Consider the following 12,942-nt stretch of genomic DNA (forward strand, 5'->3'; position numbering starts at 1 on the left):
GAGCTGTAATGCATTGGGCTCATGTCTATTTGCATCTCTTTCAATGACTTCTGTTTGCATTTTGGGGACTAGAGTGTTTGTCTGTTTTTACATTATAAATAATTCATTTGCTTTGTAGTTTTCTAAGTGCATTCTCACATTATATTTCTCTTTAACATTTTAAGTTATTCCTTGATACATTTCATACATATATACAATATATGATGATAGTCATTTCAGCATTTCCCATACATATCGCTTGAGCCAGCAACCCATCCCCCTCCCAACTTCATGTCCCCTCTCCAATTTACTGCCTATATGGGCACAGGCATGGGTCCATACACTGGATTACCGGAAACCTAATTGGCCACAATCACAGAGAAACATAATTATCCTCCTTCTGGCTGCCATCAACCACCCATAGCTTCCTCAGCTAAGGATAGGGCCTTGTGAATTGCCCCTCCTTGGGTACCTTTGTCAATTGGGTGTCTGTCTATTTCTCTATTGCCCATGGTTATTTTTACCTGTATGTGAACTGATTATTTCTAAGCACTGGTGCATTCCAAATCTCAAGGTTTGCCAAGTGTTATTTTATGTGAGGTTCACACAGTGAGATGTGGTCAGCTGATTAGAACACTGTGCTGCAATGGCCATAGATAATACAATAAGTAAACATCTGAAAAAGTGCAGAACTAGGATTAAAATCATTTCTTTAATGACCCAAACCAAGTCTGAAGTAGCACATTTGCAGCACTACTGAGCCAGCTTTTGAGGCCTCTGTCATTAATCTATGCATGGTTGTGTGCACATGTGTGTCAGTAGAAGCCTGAAGGTCAACTGCAAGGGTCAACTCCTTAGGACATCCTCCACTTTGAGACAGTCCCTCATTGGGCTGGATCTCCCTGATTCCAGTGATCCCCAGGAATACACCTCATGTCCCTTCTCTAGCCCTGAAAGAATTTATAGAAAGAAAGAAAGAAAGAAAGAAAGAAAGAAAGAAAGAAAGAAAAAAAACTGAAACAAAGAACCAATGTATCATGTACTTCTTAATTATTAATATATTTAACTGCTATGTAATCATAAGTATTTTGATTAAGAGGGGATAAAACATCTGCCTTTTGAGAGTGGTGGGTTTTTTTCTGGTCTTAATATTTATTCTATAACTAGTGTACCCTGTAATTACCTTAATTAGAGCCATATGTCTCTATTAATTTGGGCTTGATTTAACAAAATGCCATTGACTGGTGGCCTAGTCACAGTTCCAGAAACTGGGAGTCTTAGAATCCTGTGAGGACTCTCATCTGGCTTGGTGGCTTCTGGCTTCTTGTATTGTTGTGTTGTGGAAAGAGACTAAGAATGGTCCCTGCTCTCCTGTTATCAGGGCTCTAGCTTTATTCATGAGGATTCCACCCTTAGGACTGAGTACCTTCTAATACACCAACCTTTGATCTGTGGTTGGTATAAAAAAAAAAGTTATTCAATTTCAGATATACAAATTTTGAAGGGTACCACATTAAGTGAATAACATCATATCACAACTTTATCCAAATCTCCAAGGGAGGGAAAATTGCTATTTCTAGCAAAGTCCTCTTAAGAGATTCTTTGTTAACAAATCTTGGGCTTATTGATGGTTCCTTGGGTAAAATGCTTGCCACACAAGCCATTCAACCATACTTTGATCCCCAGAATCCACTACAAGTGGAAACCTCCTCCTGAAACCCACAGTGGTGCTGAGGTGTGCAGTCGTACACATATTTTAATATGGTCCTTTTCTGTACAGAGAACCACAACTTGGCTGCCTTCATGAATTGCATACCTTCATCAATTGCATACCTTCATGAATTGCATACCTTAGAGCAGCAGTTCTCAGCCTTCCTAACACTGGGACACCTTAATGCATTTCCTTGTATTGTGGTGAACCCCAACTATAAAATTACTTTTGTTGCTACTTCATAATTGTAGTTTTGCTACCATTATGATTTATAATGTAAACATCTGGTATGCACATGGTCCTGGTGACCCCTAGGGTCATCTGACTCCCCCCACCCCCCAAGAGGGTCACAACACATGGGTGGAGAACCACTGCCTTAGAAAAAGAGAAAAAGGATGAATTGAATTGGGTTTTATATATCCCTCCACGTAAGAGGGATATGTGCTATGTGGATTTTGTTGGGTTTTTGTTTTCATTTGGTGTTTGTTTGTTTGTTTGTTTATTTGTTTTTTCATTTTGAGCTCCAAAGTAGAACACCAAACGATCTGATTAATTTCTGAAGTACAGGCCAATGCCAGCTACATGTTCCATTTATATACAAACTATATGCAAGTACTCCTCTGATACATTTTTAGCCAGCTGCCACCTTCATTTTTTGAAAACTAGAAGAGACAAAACAGAGCTGGGGAGATAGCTCAGTCAGTATAGTATCTGCCATGGAATCATGAGGGCCAGAGTTTGGATCCCCAGTCTCCATAGCAAAGGTCAGAGATCATCCCAACAGTGAGTGGGTTTAAGACAAGACAGGTAGATCCTTGAGCTCATTGGCCAGCCATCCTAGCTGAATCAGTGAGCTTCAGACTGATGAGAGACCTTGTCTGAAAAAAAAAAAAAGAATGATAGAGAAAAGCCACTTGATGTAGACCTTGGGATTCCACATGCATGTGCACACAGGTACAAGCAACATGTGTGCACACGTGCACATACCCTCTATGCATATCATATGTGGACACAGCACCACACACATACACGCACATATTAAAAAAGAAGACTGCGAAGAGGTAAGAGTGCTTCTCTCCAGGCATGGAAGTCCAGAGGTTCTATGTAAGTGTTTCTTTACACAGTAATTCTGGTTTTAGAATGAGAGTGATAGTGTACATGAAAAGTATATACTGATTTTGTTAAAGCTATTGGTGTATTTTCTATCTTTCTAGCTCCTTATTAAAAAAAAAAAAAGAAATGTATCTCCCACATCAAATACACACCCTTGCGTCTGCCTATGTTAGTCTTAAACTCATACATACGCTGCCTTTGTCGATTATGCTGAAAGGATACTTGTAATTGATAAATAAACACCCAGCTTCATGATGCTCTTGTTTTTGCTACTCTCTGCTACCTCAGAGCACCGTATGGAAAGCAATCTAGAAAGTAGCAAGTAAAGAGCCATATTTGAGCAAAAATCACCTAAGGAGAAGACGGTGAGCATAGATCAACAGACAGACAGACAGACAGACAGACAGACAGACAGACAGAGTCCATTGAAAGCTGTAACCCAGGGCATACTTACTGTTAATGGGTCTCAATTTGAATAGTTATGTAAGTCTTCAAGTAGATTTTTAATGTGATGAAACATTGATTAGCTAGGTGCCTTTCAATGATGATGCTTATACTAGAATGGTTGACAACATTCTTATTTTGTCTCACGTAGCCTGGAACACTAACATGTCTTAGATAATGTTTTAGTCTCGTAATCCTGATTCTAATTTGCATGTGCTGAGAAATGGTCGAGCATGTCCAGAGAGGCAGAGCTAGTGCATGAGGGCAATCTGCAGCTTTGCTAACAAACCTAAGGTCAATGCTTTCCCTAGGCATCCAGTGAACCCAAAAGCCCATCTAATTAACCTATGAATGTTCTCTCTTCTTTTTTTCTTTCTACAAATTGTACAATTTTCTCCCAACTGTACAATTTACGTGCAGACTCAAGTTGCAGAATATAAACAACTAAAAGATACACTGAACAGGATTCCAAGCTTTCGAAATCCTGACCCAGTCGAGCAGCAAAATGTCACCTTTCCCCATGGGACTCACCCTCCTCAAGGTTACAACATCAGAGAGAAGCTGACAGGAGAGCTACAAGAGGTGAGAAGTTTGACCTGGGGATCCCCGGGAGGTGAAGTTCCCAGTGGAGCTGTCCTGAGGAGAACTGTCCTCTGTATGGCCCATTTTTCCTACCAAGCAGATTCCTAGAAGTTCTTAAACACTAGAATCCCCAGTAGGGTATGTTAAAGCTCGAACCTCTCAGCCAAAGCTCCACTTTCTAATTCAGCTCATTTGACATTTGGCCTGGGGATTTGTATTTCTAACCAATTCAGCTAGTCTGGAGAACACGTTGGTAATTAAAGCTGTCACATTTACTGGGAAAGAATTCTCTGGCTTTGTCTGTATCCATGTCAATTTACTTGTATTAAAGGAGCTCTGAATCTTTGAAGGTGAGATGGTTTTTCTCTCCTTTGAATAGGTGAACAGGTTTTCTATCATATGACGATATTATGTGGCAGCCCACTTCCGTGTTAAAGCTAATCTAATAGAACTTGGTACACTTCTGGTCTCATGTAGAGCATACCAAAAGTCATAGTAAATGCCTTTGTAACCTGGTCACAATTAACTTTATTCTTCCTCTTCATGAAAATGAAAACATGCTTGCATATGTTTCAAAGTACAACATTACCAGTGTGGTCTTGCTTATTGTTAATTCTTACAAAGTTCCTTGTGTGGGCTGGAGAAATGGCTCAGCACGTGAAGCCCCCTGGTCACAAGACTAATGGCCTGAGTTTAATTCATAGGGCTCAAATGGAGGAATGTCGAGAGTTGTCGTGTGGCCTCCACATGCATGCTGTTGCAGGCTTGCAGTAAATGTTTGAGAAGTCTTGTCTGCAAGTGGCTGGCCATCTTATGGGGATAATGAAGTCAACATGAACAGAGTTAGCACTATGAATGTTTTCAGCATGAACAGAACATTCCTTCAAAAACATACTTGGGGTTCTTGCAATCCAGTTCTTTTGTGGGGATTTATATCCAGCAATTTCAACAACATGATAGGAGAGCAGGCCTGTCATTTGATTCTATGCTCTGATAGTCTGACGTCCAGCTCACTGGGTTCACTGTCTAATGATTCAGAGCTTGCTTTGCTCCAACTGTGAGTGGGAGATAGACATTATCTGCCCTGACCTTCCTCACAGAGACAGAGTGGGGATAAATGGCAGGTTTTTGAAAGTCCTCAGAGCCCTTGAGGGAAACATTTTCTACGAGGCAGTTTTATGGCAAACTTGCCAGAGGACTTCTTCAAATGTACGGCTCTCGAAGGTCTCAGTCAAGGAAGATCTTTTCTCCCCACTTTTTGCTTTGCACTCTTGACTTTTACAAGAGTGATAATTATATCCCTGCTAGATTCAGAAGAGGGATTCTTGTCTCAATTTGTTGATGGCCTGGTCCCCTAGGCATCTCAATTATAAGAAATTAATCTGACCACTGAAGTAACTTCTTTCGATGAAGAAAAGGGAAAAGGTAGTGCCGATTTTCCTATTGTGGTTTCTCCCTCCAAGCTAGTGGAGACTAATGAAAGGATGGGAACCTATGGAAAATATGGCCAGGACTCGACAAACTTACAGAAGATAGTTTCTAAAGAAATTTTTATTGCCTTGATAAATCAAAAGCTAAAGCTTCCTGTTTTGACATTGTTTATACCATCAATTTATTATATATTATACTTATAATAATATCATATATAATTGTATTATGTTTATTATACTAAATCGACAGACTGTCTTTGGTTTACAAAAGGATGTAACAAGATACATGAATATTTGCCTGGGGCTGGGAGGGTAACTCAGTACAATTCCTGCCACAAACTGAATTCAATCCCACATAAAAAGCCAAATTTTATGTGGCATGTGCCTATAATACTAGTGTTGGAGAAGCAGAGACCAGAGGATTTGGGGGTGGGGGATCACTGACCAGTCAATCTAGTCTAATCCATGATTCTGGGAATCCTAATGAGGGACCAGGTCTCAATTTAGAAGACGGAGACCTCCTGAGAAACATGACCTGAGGTTGATGTTATGCTTCCACATGCTCCCACATGCTTTCACATGCTCCCTCATGCTCCCACATGTTCCCCCGTGCTTCCATATGCTCCCACATGCTCCCACACTCTTCCACATGCTCCCAGATGTTCCCACATGCTTCCATATGTTCTTGCAACATATAGCTGTGTGTCTATACACTCACAGGCACACTGACTGGCACACACTGAAAGGTTGGAACAAAGAATATTTTGTGTCTTGCTAGCTGAAGCTATTTTAAATGAGCATGGATGTCCATTAGGAGTGCAAGCCCCTTCTGCTTACTAGTAATGAAGCTAGTGAGAAACCACTCCAGCCTTTCCTTAACTGAGTCTGAAAGCTTCTCCCAGTCCTTCCAAAGATCTGTTGAGAAGGAAACCGATCTTGAAGCAGCTTTCATAAGCATCAGGCCTGAGGATTTCCAGTTTTTATTATTTTACTTGTTTATTTCCTTTCTAGTCTAAGCAGAGCTGGAGTCAGATGGCCTCTGAGGGAAGTGTTTTCCTAATACATGGTTACCGGTAGGCTTCGGTTTCCTGGCCTCTGAGCATTTTCTGAGATAAAATTTTGCCTAGATTATTTCTGTCTTGGGGTGAGATGACACAGTGAGGATGAAATATCTCCCTCGCACCTCTCTTCCTTTTTAGTCACTGCTGTATATATTTCTAGACTCCAGGATTTTGCTTATGCTGTAGCCCTTTAGATGAGGTAATAGAAGCATAATGTCACCACTTTTGAAATAGAAAAGTATCACTTCTTGTGACTTGCTTATCTTGAAATAACTAGGTGCAACAGAACCATGAAGCAGGGCCTAGAAGAATGGAAGAGAAACCTCTGTCTTCCATGCAGAAGGATGCAGGATTCCAGGCTCTAGAAGAGCAGAATCAAGTGGAACCCAGAGAGCCAGAGGAGCATCAAGTGGAAGAGGAACACAGGAAGGCACTGGAGGAGGAGGAGATGGAGCAGGTGGGGCAGGCAGAACATTTGGAAGAAGAACACGACCCGTCACCAGAGGAGCAGGATCGAGACTGGCGGGATCAGCAGGGACAGAATGCAGCCCACCTTCTGGATGGCCACCCTCAAGCTGAGGTGCATGGGAGCTCACCAGACCTTCTCTCTGATGGGGAACTTGGCTCTGTTTTAAATACACTACTACTACTACTACTACTACTACTACTAATAATAATAATAATAATAATAGGGCTGTGGAGATGCTCAGTCAGTGAAGGACAAGCTTGAGGATCTCAGTTTGATGCCAAAATCTGTGTAAAAAGTTGGGTGTAGTGATGTGTTCCTGTAGTCCTGCACCGAGGAAATAGACAGATAGGTCCCTGGAGCTTACCAGCCAGCCAGCCTAGCCTGACAAGAAAGACAGCCCAGATTTGAGAGAGAGAGAGAGAGAGAGAGAAGAAAAAACTTATGAATCACCGTTTCTGTAAATGTTTCTGAAAGGTTTTCGTTTGTTGTCCTTTCCATGCATTTACGTTTTCTGTTGTAAGACAAATAGCGTGCATGATATAGCTCATAAAGGCAGTTTGTGATCAGAACAATCACTGCTGGTAGACCTGTATTGTTCCCATTGTCAGTGGTGCATAAGAAAGAACCTGGTCCATTCTCATATCCCTGACATTGTAGCAGGTGAACTCCCAACTGGCCACCTCCCCAGAAGATCCCTAAGTCACACCTGAAGTATCTTGATGTGGAGAAATGTCTAATTTTCTGTGACAAAGAGTTCTTATTCTGGTCACTCACTGCCAGCTACAGAGCTAGCTTCTGCCTGTTGCTGTCAAAGCCGCATCAGAAGCTTACATTGTCTTACTAACCCATGCGCCCATTAGTGAGTGGTTATCCTTAGCCAGTACCTGCCCAGGGACTGCCTTCCTCAGCACGTTGCTGACATCTGAGATCCATTCTTACCTTCATAACAACCAAAGTGGCCAGTGTCCTTAAAGGAACCCAGTATCAGCCAGCACTGAGTACAACCAGGGACCTTTCTTCAGTCTCCAAACTCATACTCAGCAGCAATGCCCCTGGGTGCTGAGGATTTTTTTGTAATGCTGAGCCATTCTCTGTCCTCACAGGCTTTGCCTAAACTCAGCAAGCCCCAGGCCAAAGGGAGATGCTGTCTTAAACAAACAAACAAAAAACAACCAAAACAAATGCCCATAAGGTGGCATCTAAGGAATGATAACTGAGGTTTCACTCAGGACAAACACCTGAACAGCACACAGACACACACACACAGTCTCCTTTCCCCTTTCCCTTTCCCCCCACTCCTTCTCCCTCTCCCCATCTCTATCTCTCATCTCCTCTGCTTCACCAGTAGAAGCTGAGATTTGACATTTTCTTTAGCCTGAAACTGACATATACATTTTTGTTAGATAGCATCCTTGGGTCTTTAACTATTCCTAGACAAAGCCTTAGCCTCAGAAATTGTGCAGTATGGGGTTACTAGCTTGATTTAGAACCTAGATGCATAAATTTAATTCAGGTTAGAACTGATTTATTGTGTGGTGCTCTGTAACATTGGATTGGGAACACATGGAGAAGCTGCCTTCCAGCTCACAGGTCCAGAAGAAGGCCAAGTCCACTCAGAGAAAGCTGGAAAGTTCACGTTCTTGGGCTTTATGTGCAGTTGGTGCTTACCTGATGCAGTGTCGAGAAGTCTATCCTGCCTCCCGAGTTTACCCTGACAAGCAAATGAAGGGTGAGCCGAGGGTCTACCCCTTCTAGCTCAGTATGAAGCCCTTTTATTCTAGGTGGAGCATTCGACCAAGGCAGCTACAAACTTCCAATCCCCATATGAGGAACAGTTGGAACAGCAGAGGCTGGCAGCTAGGAGAGATGAGGAAGCCCAGCGGCTGAGAGAACATCAGGAAGCCTTGCACCAACAGAGGCTCCATGGGCAGTTGCTAAGACAACAGCAGCAGCAACAGTTCCTGGCCAGAGAGATGGCTCAGCAGAAGCAGGCAGCCGATAAAGATGTCCAGGAGCAGCACCAGGAGCAGCTAAGGTAGCCTGCCCCTTCCTCTGGTGGGTGTAGACAGTCCTTCCTCTGCTGTCAAATCAGCATTGTGTACATGTCTTATATAGTAAGAGGACAAACCTATATAGCTCATGAAGGCAAGATAGAAAAAAGTATTAGGGAATTAAATGCTAGAGACTTTAGAGACTTAATTTTACGTATAATTTTTTTCCTGCCTAATCTTGAGAGTTATCCATTGAAAAGAAGGCTTGGTGATAAAGGGCATATCACACAAACATTAGGACCTATGTTTATATCCCCAGAACCTACGTAAATCTCAGGACAGTTCCATACAGTCTGTAATGCTGGGCTAGTTCATCAGGAAGTGAGATGGAGACAAGGAGAATCTCTGCAAGTTTTCAGCCAGTCAGCATGGAGTATGTGACAGCAAATCACAAAAGTCAGGCTCTGGGTCAAACAAGGTTGAAGGCAAAGACAACATGCAAGGTTGTCTTCCGACCCCTTGGCATGTGCTGCTGCATGCTGGTGCACCCCTCACAAAACCTACACACATACACATTGCACACTCCTGCAAAGTAAAAACAAGCATTCCCAAAATAACCTAACATCCTCAGTTCTAACTTTATTCTATGAGGGAATGACAATGTACTATTTAAAGGTGGACTTTGGAAACATCTGCTATCACTATTACACTTTACTATGTGTCTAAATCTCAGAAACGAGTTATGGCTTATTCTGAAAGTTGAAATCTTTATTTATCCCTGTCTTGAAAGAGAAATGACCTTGGTCAAACTGTGCCGACTGATTTTTTTATCTCCAAATTTGGGCCCCTGACAGGCAGCAAGCTCATTACAATGCTGTGGAGAATGACATCGCACAGGGAGCCGAGGACCAGGGAATCCCGGAAGAAGAGGGAGGTGGTAAGACTCCTTAGATGATGACTATTCGGTCAAACCACTTGGTCACATCACCCAATAGCAAGGAGCACATTCCACAGCTCCAACAGGCAGACGGTGTCCCTGATTAAGTGCAGAGGACAGCTCTGACTCATGCTAACACTCTTGCCACACATGGTCTAAGTGCTGGCAAAAATATATACCACTACTGAAACCTGGCCAAGGTGGTGAGTCCTTCCTACATCATTGTCCCTTCTGTTGAAGCTCTTTGTGTGCCTTACAGTTTTTTCTGACAACCAATCTTAGGATTGGTATTCTTTAGGAAATTTCCATGTTTTCTACTTAGCTCTGAGATTTTTTACCCTTCTTTATATAAATGGCAAACATCTAGGATAAAATTTGTAAAATTCAGCTTCCTGTGGAGATAGAGCTGAAGTTAACTCTCCTTGGTACCACTGAGTCTTATGAATGTTTGATTTTTCTAGAAAGTATCCAAAAAAAAGCAAAGGCACGCTCCATCAGCAGCCTGTTGTGGTATTTTATAACCCTAGGAGTCAGGAAATTGTTGCATTTATGTCCCCCATGGGTCACTTTAACTTCTTCTACTTGTTCATAAGACTAAGAGCTATTTGCTCCCATCTTGTTTAATAAGTCCCTCAGAGCACTTGGAGCTTGCCCGCCGGCCCCCTACTTCTTTATTGTCTGCAAACCAAATAAGTCTTTATGTTCTTAACCTTCCATCTTATATCTTACTTTTCGAAGGATTTACAATTCTTGCGAGCTCTTAGAATTCTGTTAATCTAAATACTTTTCTTGCTAAGCAATATAAGCAAGCATGGGATGTGTTTTCGGGCAGCAGTCTGTCTGCTTCCAAGTTTTGGTTATTGTTTTCATATCTGGTGGGGAAAAGCCAGCCTCCGCTATAAATATTCCCTAAGAGGGATAGAATGGCACATTTACCCATCCCTTTGACATGCAGAAAAATGATAGAACTGTTCAGGAAAAACAACAAAAAACAACAAACAAAAACCAAAACAGACACCTGCCAATACCAAAGATGGAGATGAGCTAGACACACTGTAGGCAGTTTTTTGAGAGGAAAACTCCTGCCCAACCTACCCAGAGCTGATTATACTTCCTTTGCTTTGTTAGCCTATGACAGAGATAACCAGCGCCAAGATGAAGCTGAAGGAGACCCAGGCAACAGACAGGAACTTCGTGAACCAGGACACCAAGAAGGCGACCCTGAAGTTGAAGCAGATGTACGTGTCCTCCTCAGGTTATGATAGTTCTCATAACCAAGCTTCAGGGATGGCTACATTGAAATTCCCTCGCCTAATACACTGCTATAGCAAAGGGCCAGAGACCTTTATCATAAGAGTTCTGTTGACTGGGAAACAGGGCTCAAGGCTCAGATCTGGAGAGGAAAAATTTGTAGTAGGCAGAAGGATGAACTCTGTTGACAGAGGACAGAAAGTGCATGCTGATATGTATCCTCTACCAGTGGAATGAGCCAATCCAAACCAAATTAAAGTATATAAAGGCATGTTTATCGGGGAACCGCTCTCTGGCAGGTTCACTGGTCCCAACCAGCCAGGCTAGGGAAGTTGCCGTGAGGAGGGGGACCAAGAAGAGGGCGACCAGAAAGAGCATGTGCACAGAGAGAGAGAGAGGAAGGGAGGGAGGAAGGGAGAGAGAGAGAGAGAAAGAGAGAGAGAATATAGACAGAGGAAGAAAGAAAAGAGAAGCCAAAATGTATAGACGACAAAGGACAGAGCCCCTAGGGAAAGGGAAGCCCAGCTCCTGGGCTGAAAGTTCAGGGTAGAGGCAGGGTCTGCCAGCCATGCCCTGTAACAGGTCAGGACTGAAGGATGGCGGGAGAACCTGGAGACCGTGTTCACGTCAGTATATAAAATATACACCTAGCCTTTGGCCCAGGTCTGAATCCCAACACAGGGGTCACTGAAAGACAAAGTCCAGGATTAGGGCCTAAATAATTCTTAGGATTTGGGGTGAATTCAGGTGGAGGCTGATTCCTACTAGAATAGCAAAGGATTGCCAGGTTAAGCACAGCACTCCAGCATTCCAGAGCAGGCATCCCACTCTTCCTTCCATGGAAGAGAGCAGACCTCTGTGCTTAACAATTAATTCTGGGTTCTCCAATGATTATTCTGGGCTGGCTTTCTACAGTGGAGGTGTGTGAAGAAATGGACTGGAGGTTGTTCTCAGGATTAAAAAGAACATTAACTTTGGCATCTTTTAGAGTGATTAAGCTTTAGCTTAGAAGAACAAAATTGAGAAACGTCAAAAAATACAGTGATTCTTAAAGATGAAGAGGAGAGGGAAAGCCAACCAAGAAGTTGGAAAGCGGATGGGAAAAGAGACTTCCTGTTTGCTGAGCATGTTGTCTGCTCTGTTGGGCTGTCAAGTGTGTCCTGTGACTTTGTTCCATGCTTTGTGACCACCTTAATAGCACTGAACAAGGATGTGTGGCTGCAGGTTTGAAAAAGAGGTCATTGGGTGCCAAAATGTTATGCACAATTCAGAGTGCAGTTATGTAGATGCTTGGATAGTCTTTGTGTTGACTGAAAACAAGACCCCTGCCTTTCTGGTTGGACAGTCTAGGTTCTTAGCCCTATACAGGAGAAATGCAAGCCGTTGTGGAGTGGATCCAATCTTGTGTTTTGTATACATGACGTTTACAGTCTATTTTAGCTCTTCTCTCATAGATTGCTAATAAATCAATACACATGTTGGGATGACATCCATTCCCCGAGTTCTGTATAAATTGATCCAGAAATTCTTCTGATTATTGGTCCCACCATGTTCCGGGGTTGGCTTGGAGCACCTTGATGCTGATGGTTTTCTACTTAGCTTTCAGTATGCCTTCTTTTATTCCCTTCTGCAATGACATTTATATAGAACCTACCTCTGAACTATTTCCAATAATGGAAGTAGAAACATATGAGAGAATGAGAACTGTCCCTTGAGAGTAAGAGAGCCAGAGCAGAAAAACGTACAAGTGTGTAAGAGGAGATGAAGGCTGCCACTGGGGACAGGGTGGGTCTGATAGATTTAGGATATGCACCCTGGCTTGTAGCATCCTTTACTCTCCTGACATCTTTTTGCTCATTCTATTCAATGCACTGGAAAAGACTGGGGCCTTTTACCTGTCCCCTTAACTAGAGATTGTGTTACTTCTGGTTCAATTCTGTATTCACTATTTTATTTGATGAGAATTTTTTTTTC

General features: G+C 42.5%; 1 protein-coding gene across 3 annotated transcripts in view; it reads left to right on the plus strand.

The window, feature by feature from the left end:
- The window catches only part of Golim4 (golgi integral membrane protein 4), an 81,253-nt gene that overhangs the window by 56,874 nt on the left and 11,437 nt on the right, over nucleotides 1-12,942 (plus strand). For all 3 annotated transcript variants that reach the window (XM_029475264.2, XM_021158754.3, XM_021158755.2), the window contains 5 exons: nucleotides 3,668-3,829; nucleotides 6,598-6,900; nucleotides 8,571-8,824; nucleotides 9,635-9,717; nucleotides 10,846-10,955. In XM_029475264.2, the coding sequence (XP_029331124.1) occupies nucleotides 3,668-3,829; nucleotides 6,598-6,900; nucleotides 8,571-8,824; nucleotides 9,635-9,717; nucleotides 10,846-10,955 (912 nt within the window). The remainder of the gene's footprint in view (nucleotides 1-3,667; nucleotides 3,830-6,597; nucleotides 6,901-8,570; nucleotides 8,825-9,634; nucleotides 9,718-10,845; nucleotides 10,956-12,942) is intronic.

This window comes from Mus caroli, unplaced genomic scaffold, assembly GCF_978045245.1.
Source record: "Mus caroli unplaced genomic scaffold, Mus_caroli_1 scaffold_3, whole genome shotgun sequence".
In the NCBI taxonomy this organism is placed as follows: domain Eukaryota; kingdom Metazoa; phylum Chordata; class Mammalia; order Rodentia; family Muridae; genus Mus; species Mus caroli.